General features: G+C 54.7%; 4 protein-coding genes across 4 annotated transcripts; 2 read left to right on the top strand and 2 right to left on the bottom strand.

Annotated features, from left to right (window-relative positions):
* Nucleotides 1-9: 9 nt before the first annotated feature.
* On the bottom strand, nt 10-1379 carry MgEXG2 (putative Exo-beta-1,3-glucanase; the record flags this gene model as incomplete). Its single annotated transcript, XM_003855949.1, has 3 exons — nt 10-1121; nt 1183-1268; nt 1321-1379. The coding sequence occupies 3 exons, from the start codon at nt 1377-1379 to the stop codon at nt 10-12; spliced, it is 1257 nt and encodes a 418-aa protein (XP_003855997.1).
* A 1121-nt stretch (nt 1380-2500) lies between these two features.
* MYCGRDRAFT_106883 (uncharacterized protein) lies at nt 2501-3860 on the bottom strand (the record flags this gene model as incomplete). The annotated part of the gene is made up of 2 exons (XM_003855948.1): nt 2501-2628; nt 2924-3860. The coding sequence occupies 2 exons, from the start codon at nt 3858-3860 to the stop codon at nt 2501-2503; spliced, it is 1065 nt and encodes a 354-aa protein (XP_003855996.1).
* An 898-nt stretch (nt 3861-4758) lies between these two features.
* Nucleotides 4759-5976, top strand: MYCGRDRAFT_33464 (uncharacterized protein; the record flags this gene model as incomplete). The annotated part of the gene is made up of 2 exons (XM_003857608.1): nt 4759-5428; nt 5537-5976. The coding sequence occupies 2 exons, from the start codon at nt 4759-4761 to the stop codon at nt 5974-5976; spliced, it is 1110 nt and encodes a 369-aa protein (XP_003857656.1).
* Nucleotides 5977-7109: 1133 nt separating this feature from the next.
* MYCGRDRAFT_52186 (uncharacterized protein) lies at nt 7110-11671 on the top strand (the record flags this gene model as incomplete). The annotated part of the gene is made up of 5 exons (XM_003857609.1): nt 7110-7513; nt 7556-7817; nt 8460-8500; nt 8557-11326; nt 11388-11671. 5 exons carry the CDS (start codon nt 7350-7352, stop codon nt 11475-11477), a joined length of 3327 nt encoding a protein of 1108 aa, XP_003857657.1.
* Between the last annotated feature and the right edge of the window lie 4938 nt (nt 11672-16609).

The following is a 16609-nucleotide window of genomic DNA, read 5'->3' as shown; positions in this document are numbered from 1 at the left end:
CATAAATGATCAAGCACAAGCCGTCCCAAACTTCCGATCTGTCAACGGCTGCGGAAAGACGCCAGCATCAATCAGCGCAAACGCATCCCACTCGGGCGAACCCTCCGTCTTGAAGTTCCAAAACACCCAGCCCTCCGACCACCTCTCAAAAGCCTCCAACTGGGCTTCGATATAGCCTCTCGTATCGTCCCTCAGCTGCTGCGACCAGGCATTAATATCGTTGAATCCCGCGCACTGCCCGACGTAGGAGCTGCCCGGGTACGATCCATCATATCTTGCTCCAACGCCGTAGCCATTGAGGTATTTCGCACAATCGGTCATGGCGGCACTCCACTCGCCGACAAAGGTCCACTTGTCGCCGGCGTTCCAGACGTAGGCGTTGTTGCAGACGTATTGCCGATGTTGCGAAGGCTGCAAAGCAACGAGTTCGGGGGTGAAGACTTGATATTCGTGATGATCAATGGCGACGTTCTGTGCGTTGGCATCAGAGGGCGTAAGGAAGCCGTTGTAGGCGGAGGTTTGTTGGAAGCCATCTTGTATGATGACAACGCGAGACTGACTGGCGTCCCGTTGTTGGCCGAACCCATCGCGGACGAATTGCTTGTAGCTGTCGAGGTTCAAAGAGGGTGTGAGTGGTTCGTTGAGGAGCTCGATGCCGGCGATGACATCGTCGTAGGAGGAAGCTCCGTATTTGCTTTGTATGGTCCGTAGAACGGCCAGCGTTCGTTGTACAGTATCTCCTTGCTGCCATCCCGGTGTCGCACATTTCTGTCCGCTGTTGTCGAAGCAATTCTGAGAGCCCGGTGCACCGTGTAGATCGATCATGATCTTCAATCCTACTGATCTTGCCCAATCGATCGCTGCATCCATGTACACGGCTGCTCCGGACGCATACGGAGAGTTTGAGTTGTCGTAGGCCCAGTATCCGATCGGTATCCGTACGACGTTGAAGCCAGAATCTGCAATCTTCTTGAAGTCCGCCCATGTCGCCCATGTATCCCAATGCTGTCGCAAAACGCTTTGAACGGCTGCGTCGGCTCCCAGAGATTGTGTCAAAGTGTACTCGTCGATGATGCCTTGTTCGCGGGGAAATCGTTCGAAGATCGATGGTGTTATCCAAGCTGTTTGGGGCGAGCGTTGTCAGTTCGAAGCGTGTCGGCGAGTGCTACGCCAACCACTTACGTTCCAATACAAGCCAACCACCAATGTTCACTCCCCGTATCTTTTGGTTGCCCCAGTCGAAGCCCGACGGCCCTCGCTTGTTGTGTCTACAATTCGTCAGCGCTTTATCAACTTTGAAAACTCAATAACAAGACTGACGGAACCGCCGAAGCGAATGATGCAGCGAAAACTGCTATGAAAGCATTCTTGAATAGCATGATCGCAGTATGTAGATGCTTTCACAACGTTGTGAAAAAGTCACGCAATTCAACACCAGATCTCAAGAGCGATGCGCGATTATGTGTTGGGCCGCGAGTCAGATCGTGTGGTGGCAAGCGCCGCGTCCGGAATGCTTGGTTGTTGTTCCCGTAGATCAAATCCTGATGATGTTCGGAATGCTAAAATAGGGCAGGCATGAGTAGATCTGTAAGGTAGGCAGTATCGCGGAGCTGTGGAAAGTACCTCACTGAACAATCATGAGCTTTCGGGGGAAGTCATTGTGTTCGGCTGCGAACAACAGTGACAACAGGGATGCCAGGAGTGAATGATCTTCAACAAAGAAGTGGAGCGAGATGGTGACGGCAGGGATCAAACAAAGCTAAATCGACCTGTATTTGCCCGAAATGGTCACTAGCTCGGCAGCTCTAATGAGGATCGTTCACAACGACGGCACGGCTTGGACGCCTCGGCCATCGACTCGCTCGCCGCAAGACCCTCCAAGCTTCTGTACTGCCTGGTTCCAGATCTGTACCTCACCTCAGCGAAGGAACAGCGGCATTCGCAGTCACAGCGAAGTCCTCATTGCGGTTCGGTGTTCGAAGATCTCGGCAGGCAAGCCGCAAGCGTCCCATGCAATAGCGTTTTCCCAATTCGGCGTGATGTTTCCGGCAGTTCATCGTCACAGGAAGGCGTCAAACTGTGAAACGTACTGCACAGTCAATGCGGGGTCATCGACAGCGGTTGGAGGCATGAGTCCGCGGTGGTCATCATGCCGAGTGAGAAGATCTCACTCGAGAAATCATTACTCGGCTGCAATGTTGAGGACGTGCTGCGGTGGGCTGGGATACGGCAAGCTTCATGCCGAACTGTCGTGCGATCATCCACGTCACTCTTTCCACTGCAGAGCTATAGCTCCAGCATGCAGCGCGCAGTGCCACCATCGTCGGGAATCTTGAAGGCCGATGCCAGGTTGACGAAGTCTCCCGGGTCATTGGAGGGACGTTGTCGCACAGCTAGGCGAGGTTCGTAAGGCGAAGTGTTGAACAGTGTCACCATCGTCACCATTGCACGACAGCAAGGACCATCTCACTGCTGCTTGCGTGCATGCATATCTGCCCGCTCATTTGCAGGATTCGAAGACACCTCCCACGTTGAAGCTGTCGTTCTCGTGGCTGCGAGGGTAGATCTGCACGTGCCAAAGATGGTCCACTCGTGGACATGACATCAGCACGGCTTCACTAAAGAGCCCTGCGGTGTGTGCAGTATTTGCTGGAGACCAGTCGCTACTGCGTGTTCGACTCCAAATGGTCCGAATGAAAGCCACGAGGACCAAAGCCTTCCGATTGTAGTTCCAGATGGTCACTTTGCCCGACTCAATTTGAGAGGAACATGACGGCTCTCCAATGATTTGCTGTACATTCCCGGCGTAACAAGTTCCCGTAGAGCCATTCCCTTTCGTTCAAGGCAGACCAATTCCATCAAGGTTTGTACATCCACTCCTCCCTCCTGAAGACACACTCAAACTCCACACTCCCAAACACACCAACCGCTGCCAACAAGTCGTGCTCTCCTTCAAGACCCTCTACATTGCCTTCCTCGGCCGCCTGATCCCGCTCCTCATACAGATCCCACCCGCCCTCTCTGGTTCCGTTCCTCGTGAAGAACACCTCTGCTCGCATTCCTGCGCGGTCGCCATGTTTCGGCGGAGCGAATGTCATTCCTACTCCGACTATGTCGCCTGCCGCAAATGCGTTGACGAAAGGCACTCCGCCATACGAGTTGTCGACATACCGACGACCATCGTCAGAGTGTATGCCTAGACTTCCGCGATTCCAACCAGGGAGTCGCCAGGCCGGGTAGGGAGGCGCAACGAAGCCAATGCCGAGTCCTGACTCGGTCTTGTTTGCTGGATTGTAGCGGTCACCGATGTGTTTGACGGCGACTTCGAAGTAAATGGTGTGAGGAGTGGCGGTCATGAGAGGAGACTGGGCGTTGGGCGAGTATACAGGAAGATCGGACAGTAAGATGGTATCTGTGAGGAAGGGTGTCGTACGGATGTAGGTACGTCCGATGGCGGGCTGATATTGTGTGACTTCGGTTGTATTCGGCGGGACAGTAAGGCGCAGATCAGAAGACAGAATGCGGTGAATAGCTTGAGGAGAATGTGTGGCGGGTTGAAAGAGAGGGTTGTAGCGACTCCACAAGTGAGCACGAGCGGCATCATCAAATGTCGCATTGCCAGTCGGAGACTTTGTAGATGCAGGCTGTACGGCGGCGAAGGATGGTGGAGGCCGCAGAGAATCGTCTGGTCCCAGCCAGGGATCATACGGAGGTGGAGAAGGTTCTTCGCGGAGAGAAGAGGGATGAGAGTTGTTGGTAGTATGGCTGGGAGGAGGTCCTGGAGGTGGAGCATATTGCTGGTATTGAGGTACGCGTGATGGTGGTGGGCCCGGAGGTGGGGCATATTCATCGTCGTCCATTGTTACATCCGTCGTGGAAGAGGTCGCTGTGGATTGACCGGATGGTGAACGACCACCTATTGTAGGCGATAGTGCAGTGCTTGGTGGACGAGCCTGAGTGGTTGTACTCGGGCCATCTCGATATGGATTGTTGGATCCCAGTCCAGCTCGTGCGGGAGGAACGCTTGACGACCATGACGTGCGTGAACTACTACTGCTCTCCTCTTGCGGTCGATCCGGGGATCCTGACTGTGCCTGTCGGTAGCTAGGAGGAGGTCCCGCTGGTGGTTGGTACTGTTCATTATTCATAGCTGTGGTATGGGACGGCTGGAGCTGTTTTGGTGGTCTTCACACTCTTATGACTGCCCCGTCTTGCGATGCTCTTGAACTGGTGTATTGAGTGCGGCCGGTGTACTACTCTTGCTTCCTCCTAAGAGCTCTCGGTAGTGCTACGGTTTCCACAGGCGTTCACGTCGTGATTAGAGTGTGCGGCGAAGGAGAAGTTTGGCCAGTGGAGGGAGTGGCTGTGATAGCTGCGGCGGTGGATAGTTGGTATGCAGAAACAGGTCATAGGAGGAGCATGGACATCAATTTGTAGACTGTGATGGCGTGAATAGGTCGAGAAACTAGATGTCATAATCTGCTCGGGTATCAAAGCCAACACTCAAGTTGGGTTGCGATGCACGTTGGGCACCTGCTCTGGACCAGGATCAGAGAAGCGGGTCATTATCCGTCATATCGCCCCCACACGCTAGAACTAGCTTCTCGCGCTAGCCACGTGCGAGAAGCATGCATGAGGTGAATGCATCACGGCAGCTCCTTCGCAATACATCGCCACAAAACATGCAACCGCAGACGAGGCCTCCTGCTCGTCCTTGACAGCACCAATGTCTTGTAATGCTGCGAACAAACACACATAATGGCGCTCGATGAGCCGTCTGCCCAGCTCAATGCCGAGCTCCGATCCTCCGTTGTTGACTCCCTAGCCTCACGCCGGCCAGTCCTACATCACCTGAACGACGACACGACATGGCTGCTCCAGATCCCTCGACCGGAAGCGGCAGTCAGGCACGGCGCGAGACTCTACTACAACATCCTGATTGATCCGTGGTTCAGAGGAGGACAGACTGATATCGCAAGCTGGTTCTCACGACAGTTTCATGCGACGCCCAGCGCAGTACAGTCCATCGCGGAGTTAGAAGAGCTGATTCGTGAGGTGGAACGGTCGGCTATGGAGTCGGAGCCAGCAGTCAACAAGAGACGGACGAGAGATCTCGAGGACTTTGTCGCAGCGGAGGAGTCTTTGATTGATGCGATCGCTATAAATCACGAATTCACGGACCACTGCCACAAGGAGACATTGCTCGAGGTCAACCGCAACGTGCCGATCTTTGCGTGGAAGGAAGCTGTGAAGATGATTGAGAGTTGGAAGCACTTCCGCTCAGTCACCGCGATTGTCGAATTTGGCAGCGATTGCGACAGCGACTGGCGTAATACCAGCATACCGCCTCTCCCGGAATGGATCGGAATCAGTCGATTGACCAAGTCTGATCTGCACGCAGCGATGATGATTACGTTCAACAACCGCCGTGCCAATTCTCAGGTACGATCAGCCAAGGTACGAGCGGCTCAAACTAATGGATATACCTTTGATGGGAAGGTAAGGGGGCATCACGAAACGATTCAGCCGAATGAAGACGACGAAAGCGCGGAAGCTCTCATCTACACACCTCACGGTCTTCCCAGCAGCGACTTCCAGATCGTCCGCGACGCCTCGCCTCCTATCTCATGTCTCGCCTTGCTGCACGGGCTGCACAATGTCCGGCTCGGTACCGCCACAGGTCTGACGGCACTGCAGATAAATCTTGGCTCGCATAACGGACTGAGATCACAACGGATGTTGAATGCAGACTACTGGATCGGGACTCACGATGAGGATAAGAAAGGTCGAGGATTGATCGCATGGTTCTTGCAGAGGGACATTCTGACGGTGCGGGATGCTTTGTTGCAAGAATTTAAAGCGAGAAGAGGAGGCAAAGGGGATGCACTGGATAGAGATGTGGTCACAGTCTTGGATAGCTTTGAGGCGGCGAATTGGGTGGATTTGAGAAATGGGGAGAGTCATGTCTTGCTGTAATTATAATGATAATGATTCACTGCGATGAATCGGAATGTCTGGCTCTGCTGGCATTCAAATCAAGACGCCTCATCAACGGCGTGGCTGAACAGAAGGCATTTTATCCTGACTTGCGCATCAATGCCTCGGCCGAACATTTGTAGTAAAAATGCAGTATAGCGAGACATCTCAATAAGGCGTGCGGATGAGTCGTCAAGGCAGTCGGCTTGAGGAGTACTTTCTGCTATTCGAGATTGTCGCTTGTCGTTCAATCGTGCCACAAGCTGCCCTGTACAGACTCGCGCGATCGTGAACATCTCGATGCAATCAGAGATCGGCCCGTCACAACCGGAGAAGGCGCAGAAGATCCGACGGAGCCACAGCCGACCCCGGCACTGGGAAGAGCGTCTTCAGAAGTAAGGTAAGTGTACAACTCTATCGTACCGACCGATGAGCCTCCACGCCGAGGGGATAGACCCGAGAGTGCTCTAGTGGCGCACCTCACTCCCGTCACACTAAAATCAACGTCAAGCGCAACGTCCACAAGCCTGCTCGGAGTCTGAGTCTGCACGTCCCCACCACACGTCAACAATGCTGCATATCCTCCTGCTCGAGCACGTTTCCCGGTCTCTTTGACAAGCCCCGCGCTCCCGGACGATCGCCCTTCAGCTCGGTCTTGACGGGGGTGTTGTGCTAAGGGCTCTGAGCTCTCGGGGACCAGCGCGTTGGACTTCTTTGACCGCCTCCGCTGCGACTCAGGAATGAGTAACACGGACAAACCCTCCATCCTCACGTCGAAAGACAGCATCAGCAACTGCCCGCCGCCCGCCGCCCCCATCTCGTCGCCGACTCACCTCACCCCGCGAACATCGTCGCCCTTCAACCGCCGCGCGCCCTCTTCCATACACCGCGAGCCACTCGGCAGTGAGCCTCTCCACCTCAACCTCGCATCGTCGACTCCGCTACCACACTCGTCGCCTCCATCAGCGCCACCGTTATTCGCGCACAACACCACCCCTCTGCGCTCGCAATGGACTGCTTCCGGTGACCAACCCTTGACCGCGAGCGGGTCACTTACAACAAAGCGCGTCCACAGTAGCGCAGCGGGTCCACGCCTCGAAAGTACATCGCTGGAGCACCATAACCCCATACCCCAGACCCCATCCTCCGCACCCTCCAAGCGAAAGCTCGCCTCCGACGTTGCACCGACTTCCGACCCATCAAGCAAGCGACTTAAACTATTTCCACGGCCGAAGCACACTCTCAGTGGCTTCAATTTTGGCGCGGCCGATTTTGCCATCGATCAACCTCCATCTCCACTTTTCTTCAGCAATAGTCCTCGACTTCGCCCAGCGCTGCCGCCGCGCTTCTCCAGCGGCGAGGCGGCGGCAAGGATGCTCAGCAAGGCGCGGATGGAAGAGAGCCACGTTAAGACGGTGAGCTTGGCACGCGGCACAGTCAGTACACCTGGGGTTGGAGCAATAGGGATACCCACGAGCGCTCCATACCCGAGGAGGAGCTTGGAGCGTGCATTCACAACCCGGAGCTCTAGTCCTGAGTCTAGCAGCAATGGTGGAAGAGAGAGCACAATTGGATTCAGCGGTATGCTGAATTCTATAGGCATTGTGGAATTATTGGAGCAAGACGAGCGACCTACATTTATCGTAGATCTGGGCGACAGCACAAATTATGGACCTGGACCTCTTCACCCCGTATTTTTGAACCAGTCCTTGAAGGGCTACGATGGCATGCTGGGCATCATTTCAGGCACCTCACCCGGAAACGATTCACCTGGCGTGAAGACCTTTCTACAGTTCAAGGCGTGGATGCTGAGTGCGACTGTCAACGGCGAGAGCTTGAATGTGTGCCTTCCGCCTTTTACATTTGCGAATATGACGTGGAGTTGTTCAACATTGAGGAAACGATTACGGATCATCAGCGGTGCTTTCAATTCACCTCCAGCAGCAGCCACTGCTGCTATGCGTTTGAGTGTTCCTCCAGGAGAGTCTCTGTCCGGCTCCCAAAGGCCTTCGCCAGAGCCAACGGACTACTTTGGAGCGGCGTCCACCACCCCGCGGCCATTGTTCTCATCTGAGCGATCAAGTCGAGGACCCACCGAAGTCTTTTCTACCATTGAGGAATTGCCCGAAAGCAATCCTATCGAGACTGGACCCATCTCTGCCAGTGCCCTTATTCCTCCTCCCGATCTCTCGTCCGCTACCGAACTCCTTCCAGTTGGCGCAACGTACGTAATGCCTTCCGAAAGCGTCGGCATCACGCCGGGGTCTATGAAATCCACGTCGACTGGCAGAGAAGTTGCCTTGACTAACGGAAGCACCTCTGACAGTCAGATTTCCACTGTACCCTCTGACGCGCCGTTTTTCGACTGGACCCGTCTTCCAGTCACGGACAGTATGCCTTCGCACATTCGCTTCGCAAGGAGCATTGACTGGGCCGCTACAAGTCTTGGACCGATACATACGTGGAATGCGGATCTGCGGCAGATGTGCAATCTCATCATGGCATCGCCTCATCCAGCTGCGATGTGAGTTATTGGGCCGTGGACGTGCGTTCCACATTGATATGCTGACTTTTCGAAAGGTACTGGGGCGAGGACTACATAGCCATCTACAACGAAGCCTACATCGTTCTGGCGGGATCTAAACATCCTGAGTTGATGGGCCAGAGCTACCGCAGCGCGTGGACCGAGATCTGGGACGAAGTCAAAGACGTATTTGCCTCCGCGAAGGTAACAGGTGAGGCGACCATGAAAGACGACGATTGTCTATTCATCCGCCGTAGTAATGCGCTAGAGGAGACGTATTTTTCCTGGTCCATCATTCCAATGGTTGGACGCGACGGCAGTGTCGTCGGTCTCTACAATCCAGCATTCGAAAAGACTCGCCGTAAGATTGCTGAGCGGAGAATGTTGACATTGAGAGAAGTGGGCGAGAGAACTGCATCCGCGAGAGACGTGAAAGGGTTTTGGGCGCAAGTTCTCGGCTCGTTCGAGTTCAACGAGTACGACAGCCCGTTTCTGCTGCTCTACTCTGTCACGGATGAGAATGACAGCGATACGAGTAGTATGCATTCCAACTCGATCCTCGCATCGAGGCAGTGTATGCTTGAGGGCTCACTCGGGTTCCCGGAGGACCATCAGGCGACGCCGAGTCAGATCGATCTCAAAACTGGAATGGAGGGGTTCGGACCGGTGTTCAGGGAGGTGATGAAGACGGACAAGCCGGTGCTACTAGAGGTCGGAAGTCGAGATCTGCCCGAAAGTCTGCTGGAAGGGCTTGAGAATCGAGGTTTTGGCGATCCTGTGAGAGCGGTGGTCGTCTGCCCGATTCATCCTACAACAGGTGAGGCGGTCCTGGGATTCCTGGTGATGGGCGTCAACCCGAGACGACCTTACGATGATGACTACAGCTTGTTCGTACAGCTATTGAGTCGTCAGCTTGGGACCTCGCTCGCGTCCGTTGTCCTTTTCGAGGAGGAAATTCGCAGAGGGCAAAGAGCGGCCAAGCTGGCGGCAATGGATCGCATCGAGCTCTCCGAGCAACTGGCTGCCCGGACTCAGGAAGCTATCGAGAGCGAGACCAAATTCACCCGCATGGCAGAGTTCGCGCCCGTTGGAATGTTCATTGCAGGCAGCGACGGCAAGATAACGTTCGCCAACGACACGTGGTATGACATTTCTCGGGTGCCGAAGAACTCCGACATGGCGGACACCTGGATGCAGGCGGTGAAGCCCGACGATCAACCCATTGTGGAGCAGCTATGGAGAGATCTTGCGGTCAACACGAAAGCGGTTTCCAGCGAATTCCGCTTCAAAGCGCAATGGCACGATCGGAATGGCAGCAGCGGCGACACTTGGGTATTGTTTTCTGGATACCCAGAACGCTATGATGATGGACGTTTGAAGAGTATTTTCGGCAGTATAACAGATATCAGCCAGCAGAAATGGGCTGAAGGCATTCAGACAAGGAAAATGGAGGAAGCAGTGGAATTGAAGAGGCAGCAGGAGAACTTCATCGACATGACCTCTCACGAAATGAGGAACCCGTTATCGGCGATCTTGCAATGCTCGGATGAGATTGCCACTTCACTGGCACGGTTCAGACAGGATGGCAGCAAAGACATGCCCGATGATCTGCTGGCGAGCTGTTTGGACGCCGCACAGACGATCAGCTTGTGCAGTCAACATCAGAAGCGGATCGTGGACGACATTTTGACACTGAGCAAGCTCGACTCGCAACTCCTGCTCGTCACACCTGTGGATGCGCAACCCCTGACAGTCGTGCAGCGCGCTTTGAAGATGCACGAAGGCGAACTTCAAGCTGCCGACATTCAGATGAAGTTCGTTGTCGACCAATCCTTCCGCACTCTCGACCTAGACTGGGTACGATTCGATCCAAGCCGTGTCTTGCAGGTCCTGATCAACCTGACCACCAATGCCATCAAATTCACCGGCACCGAGAGTAAACGGACCATCACCGTCACCATCGCCGCTTCCAGTCAACGGCCCGACAACAGTGGTCCCGTCAAGTACTTCCCTACTCGCAAGAAGAACAAGGACACAATGAGCGAGCAGGAATGGGGCGACGGTGAGAAGGTTTTCATCCATTTCTCCGTACGCGACACTGGAAGGGGCCTCAGCTCAGAGGAGAAGAAGCTACTTTTCATTCGTTTCTCACAGGCTTCGCCTCGCACACACGTGCAATACGGTGGTTCGGGCTTGGGACTCTTCATCAGTCGCGAGTTGACCGAACTCCAAGGCGGCGAGATCGGCGTCGAGAGCGAAGCAGGCAAAGGATCCGTCTTCGCCTTTTACGTGGCCGCGCGCAAAATTCCGCCACCACAGGAGAACGACTCCGCGACAGCCGCGTCTGGTATAAAAGCACTGCAAAACGCGGCTTCGCGCGGTAAATCCGCGTCTGCGAGTCAAGCGAGCCAGCTTACCGGCACCGGCACGGTGACCTCCACACCTCGCGCTGAGCAAGTCCGCCAGGCTCTCAAGCCCAAAGACCTTGTCAAGCGCGTGCTCATCGTAGAAGACAATCTGGTCAATCAACGTGTGCTGCAGAAACAGCTCAAGAACATCGGCACGGAAGTCCACCTCGCTAATCACGGCGGTGAAGCTCTCGAAAAACTCATGAAGTCGACGTACTGGCGTGGCGGAAAGGGCGAACGGCTAGAGTTGGGCGTTGTGCTGATGGATCAGGAGATGCCGGTCATGGATGGCCTGACGTGTACGAGGAAGATCCGCGAATTGGAAAAGGAAGGCAAGTTGACGGGTCATGTGCCGATCATTGCGGTTACGGCGAATGCGAGGGCGGAACAGGTCCAGACGGCGCTGGATGCTGGGATGGTGAGTTTTTGCCGTGCGCGTTTGATGTTGTGTGGTCTTACTGACGTTTTGTGCTCGACAGGACGACGTCGTCTCGAAGCCTTTCCGCATTCCAGAGCTGGTGCCTAAGATCGAGGAGTTGATGGCTTTGTACCCGATGCCGCCAGCGTGAGACCGCCGTGGATTGGCACGAGGAGGTGACCTTATGCTTTATTCGCGACATGATTACTTGATGCCTGGAGCCAAGTCGACGGAAGAGAGAGTAGAACACTGTTAAGGCCTGGACACTGCGGTCCGAGGCCCGGCTCGTGCCATCTGCGAAAGACCAGCGAGTTGTTGGTAAGAGATGGGGAGCGAAGCTGGGTGTGCATTGCATTTTGGCATTGGAGTTATTGATCGAGTTGAGGCATCAGGACTAGCAGTCAGACGGAACAGCGCTGCAGGAATGCCGCAGCAGGTATTCTAGGACGTGAACAGCGCTTATGGGATGTTGGGAAGCAGGGAATGACTGCAGGAAGAGTTGCATGCATGGGTTTTGTCACGATTCATGAGCACAGGACGTTGTCTACGGACACACGGTCACAGACACAGAAGGCAGAATCAACAGAGTCACGAGATATTCAGGTTCGATCAAGAATTACACCAGCACTTTGTCTGGTCTGTTGTAATGTGCGCAAAGCGGCTCAACTGCTCATGTTCATTGCAGCGACTCCAGCCGCCCCATCATTCCCGTCTAAATCTAGACACGATGCGCTTCGCGCAATCCGAACGCCGTAGCCCACGCGCCTCTCATCGGCATTCATCGCAGACCGAAAAGTCCCTCGCAAAGGTGGTATCATGTACAGAAAATAGAAAAAGCAATCCCACACGCCCCCTAAAAGTAACGCCACATTCCCACGCTAACAATCAGTCCAGCTCGATAATCTCAATCGGCGGCACGCTTTTCTTCTTCGTCTGCTGCTGTAGCTCCCTCTCAAGACTCGCAGACTTGACACCTGTTTTCTCCTCCTGTTTCGGCTTCCACGTACCGTCGGCTTGCACTTGAATGGCTTTTGTGTCTTTCAATCCGCGCTTCACCAGCTCGTTCCGTACTTCTACGAGAAATTCGTCCAATACCAGTAATTGAGGTCGCACGTCCCCGAGACATATCGGACACTTCCAGCAGTCGACCACGGTGGGAGCGCCCGGTTCCGCACGAGGGCGTTGCGAGAGGAAGACGTCTAGGTCGAAACAGTCGCGGTGTAGACATGCGGAGCCGCGCACGGGAGTGACGGCGAGGGAGGTCTGAGTGTACGGGTCGGTGACCTGGATGACCGTGACGCTGGAAGTGACTGCGATGTCGTCGTCGGAGTCGTCTGCGCCGGTGAGTGACTTCTTGATGGATTTGAGTGAGTCGTCTGCTGAGATATGCTTCAGGCTTGTTTTGATCTCCTGGTGGGAAATGACGCCGACGGCCTCGATGGCGACTGCATATCTTGCCTTGATCACCGCGCCATCTTTGCGATTGATGCTAATGCGGAGTTCGTTCTTGTCTTCTCGGACCACATCTGTGACGTCGATGGGCAGGTAGCGGCCGTGGTGAAGTTTCCGTCGAGTCTCGAGCTGGGTGTCATTGAGTGAGAAAGTCATCCCGTCCGGCCAGAAGTTGTCCGATACGATCCACGAACCTTCATCGTTGAAGCCATTCGGCGGAATGGCACAACAGCGAAGTCGGTACATGAGTGAGGACTCGTCCACAGTGCGTATTGGTGGCTCACCTGGCAGTGCCGATTTTGTGCTTTTCGCAACTCTTGCCATGGTGCTCGGCGACATAGCAAAGGTCATGGTCTGTATAGGGGTCGAGTTCAGAACTGTGGTCGGAGTGAGTCCATAGCCCACGACGTGCCGATAGAGATCAGAGTTGCCAGCTTTACTCGCCCCTCGTGGGATCAACTTCGGACTGCGCAGGTGAGCCTGGTGAAGGGCGGAAATGTTGGAGTTTGGATGCGTAGGCTGCGGCCGCTGGCCACTGTTCGCTAACGGGTACAGCCGTTTGATAGGATTGCCTCCTAGTGTGACTGAGCCTCGTGGTGCCGCCATCGTACCTGGAGATGGCAAGGGCAGGCTTGCGCTGTCGATGCCACTCCGGGCTGAATGGTTGAACTGGGCGATGCGAGCCATGTCTGATGTGACTGGCTGACCTCGCTGATCTTGAAGAGCTTGTTGCTGCCGTCGGGGTTGCGGTTGGGGTGATGTTTGTGTTCGAGACTGTGGTTGAGACTGTGATTGAAGTGACGGTGAACGTTGTGCAAGATGTTGTACTTCAGCTGGCGCCTGATGTGCAACCTGTCGATTTCGATTTGGCTGTTGTGTCTCTTGTGCGTGCGGGGGGTGCGGCTGCGCGGGACTTTGCGAACCGGCAGGCGCGCACGAGCGTGGACATTTACCAAAACACTCTCGCACCTGAATTGGCATGCTGAAATTGTTGAGATGATCGCCTGGACCATACGTCTGCCGGTATATCTGCCATTGCTGGTAGACGAATGTCAGCATTCGATATGCGTGATTTTTCTCCTGCTGATTTCGTCGGAAGCCGTGGCGGTAGTAATTCTGCTGATCAATCATATGCACTTCCTCAATCACTTTCATGCCAGCATTGTCCTGTTCGAATCAGCATGTGATAGCCATAGAGCGCTCATCTAAACGATCGCGACATACCTCGATTCCCCAGAACATGCGCGTAATGGCTCTGAAAGATGTCGTCTGCAAGACTTCACTTTGCATGTTCAAGATACCTACCAGATCCTGAACCAAAGGAGGTGCCAGCATCGTCTTGCATTGAGCAACTAGATTGTCCCAATGCACCGGCAGCTTCTGCAGGAAGACCGCAATTGATCGAAGACGTGTTTCGTAGACTTCGCGAGCATTCGACGTGTCAGAGTAAATGGTCATGATCGGCTCCGGAAAGGCGGAGAAAAACTTGAGCAGACTCGGATTGACCTTGTCATTCGCGCATAGCAGAGCGCCAATGATGCTGTAGGACTGAGGAGGAACCTGGTGCAACACATGAGGCAGCATATCAGGAAGCATGCTATGCAAGCAAAACACTTGGCTGAGCATTTGATAAAACCAGTCATGTCTGACCACAGCATCGCGAAGCAGTGTCAGTCGACCACTGTCTGTGCCCTGTAAGGAACCGTCGCGACTCAGTCGTTCTCGTTGCGCATCCAGTTGGGCCAAAAGCGTCGGCACGGGAAGTCGTGAGGCCGTATAGACCATGGTCGCTTGCGGTTGGCCAGTTCTGGCAAGGGATGGCGAATGCGGTGGTTGTGTCGATGGCGAGGACGGGAGGATGTGTATGTTTGCCGGGCGAGGGAGAGCTGAACGTTGAGGGGGCTTCGATGGGTTAGGTGAATTTTCAGCCAAGTGTCATCACGCAGAACTTACCTGAGACGTCGCCGTGGCCCATTGCTGCTGTATGGGCGCGGATGAACCGTTCTGGGGCGTCTGATTTTGCTGGATAGCCGCCGCAGACGGTTGCGATCTGAGTATTGTAGTCGGCGCAGAGCCTTGCGTTGGAGGTCGAATAGTTAATGGCCTCCTTCGCCCAGGGATGGTTCCGTGACCGAATGTCGGCGAGTTGTTCTCATCGCTGGGTGCTGGCGATGGTAGTGTTCGAGCGGTTGCCGCAGAGTCCATGGATTTCCGAGCGATCGCATAGGGCGCTGGCATTCCCGAGCCAACGTTTGAGAAAGACGTCGCCTCATGGAGCTCGACGGGCGATGTGTGCATATCATCTGTTGTTGGTGTGGGTATCTCTTTCTCCTTTTGTTTTTGCTGTCCTGCCGTATTGCTTGCGTGTCGTGGGGAAGGTACAGCTGTTGGGGCAGGAGCAGAGGCGGAACCGCCGTGAGCGGGTGACGCAGGTGCTGGTGCTGGTGCTGGTGCTGGTGCAGGCGCAGGTGCAGGTGCCGGTGCGTTTTGCGCGGGCGACTTCGACGGTCTTGTCAAGGCAATGTCCGATGCGCCTGTGCTCGCAGGAGGACGAGGAGATTCATTAATCGGCGGTTCCTCTTGCTCTTGCTTCACTGGTTCACTTTCGGCTCTATCGCAAGGGGAAGGCGCACTTGGCGGGATAGGAGCGGAGGTGGCTTCTTCCGATTCCGTCGTTTGTTGGCCTCCGCTCTGCGCCGACCTTGCTGGGGACGGGGAAGCACCTTCTGGTGCAGTCGTGGTCGCGGTGGTCGCAGGAGGACAGGCAGGCGACGCGTTCGTCCATCTGTTTAATCGCGAATTAAGATAGGACAGGTAGGAGTTTGCCGTCGCTATGGGGTCAGGCTTCTTGGTGGGAGCCAGTTTTCGACGCTTAGTAGTTGAGTCGGCGGAGGTGTGGTTCTGCATGACAGGCTCCCCGTCCTTGCAGGTGGACGCGAGAAAGTTTAGAGCCTTGAGTTTAATGGTAAGAGAGGAGGCAGCAACAACGACGACGACAGGACAGCCTGTCCCGCGCTTCCAGCATCTTCAACATCTTATATACTCCCTCGTTTCCATGCTCGTAATTGTGCCCAAGTCCGCGCAATCGCCAAAACTTCGGGAGCGTGAAGGTAGGGAAACGCCCTGTCACATTCAAAGTCTACTCCTACTTCCCTGCATCGTTCAAAGAAGTACCTTACTTCACTACCAAGTCACAGCCACAATCACAGCAATTCATCTCAGACTCGGCGTCAAATAACTCCATCGGATGCGGACGATACTTTCGCTCGTGGTTGACGGCTTTGCTTACCGCAGGCAGGCGTAGATGGTAGGAAGACAGATGGACGGGGGCGATGATGAGCAATGGTAAAAGGTGGCCGCACAAGCATGACTCCCTGCTGTCAGCGCTCAAGCCTCAGTGACGCTATGATATCGACGATAATGAGCAGTCGCAATGATGCCTGTTGGCGGCACACTGTGAAAGACATTCCTGTGGAGGTTGATTGAAGAGGATTGATATCAGGGCAGTCTGATCAATTCGTGACTCGTGGATACTCGCGTGTACTAGCAGGATATTCGTAGGGCAGGAGACAGTCGACTCACTCAGGACAGCGTGGTGTATGGTATGGGCAATTGCGACATTTGGGTTGCGGCGAAAGTATAGGGGACCTCTGAGGGTGGCAGTGAAATTTTCCAATAGAACTACAGGATCACCCTCGTAACAGTGGTAAGGTATGCATCCAAGGTTCCCCTCGCTCATCGTCAATCGTGACTGTGAACCTGGAAGTGTGCTAGTTCTAAAAGTTGACTTGCGCGGCTCTCGGGCAAGTCGGGATCGACGGACCCAGGCGT

Source organism: Zymoseptoria tritici, chromosome 1 (genome assembly GCF_000219625.1).
Source record: "Zymoseptoria tritici IPO323 chromosome 1, whole genome shotgun sequence".
NCBI lineage: Eukaryota > Fungi > Ascomycota > Dothideomycetes > Mycosphaerellales > Mycosphaerellaceae > Zymoseptoria > Zymoseptoria tritici.
Note: the sequence above shows the minus strand (reverse complement) of the source record. Positions and strands in the feature narration are given on the sequence as shown.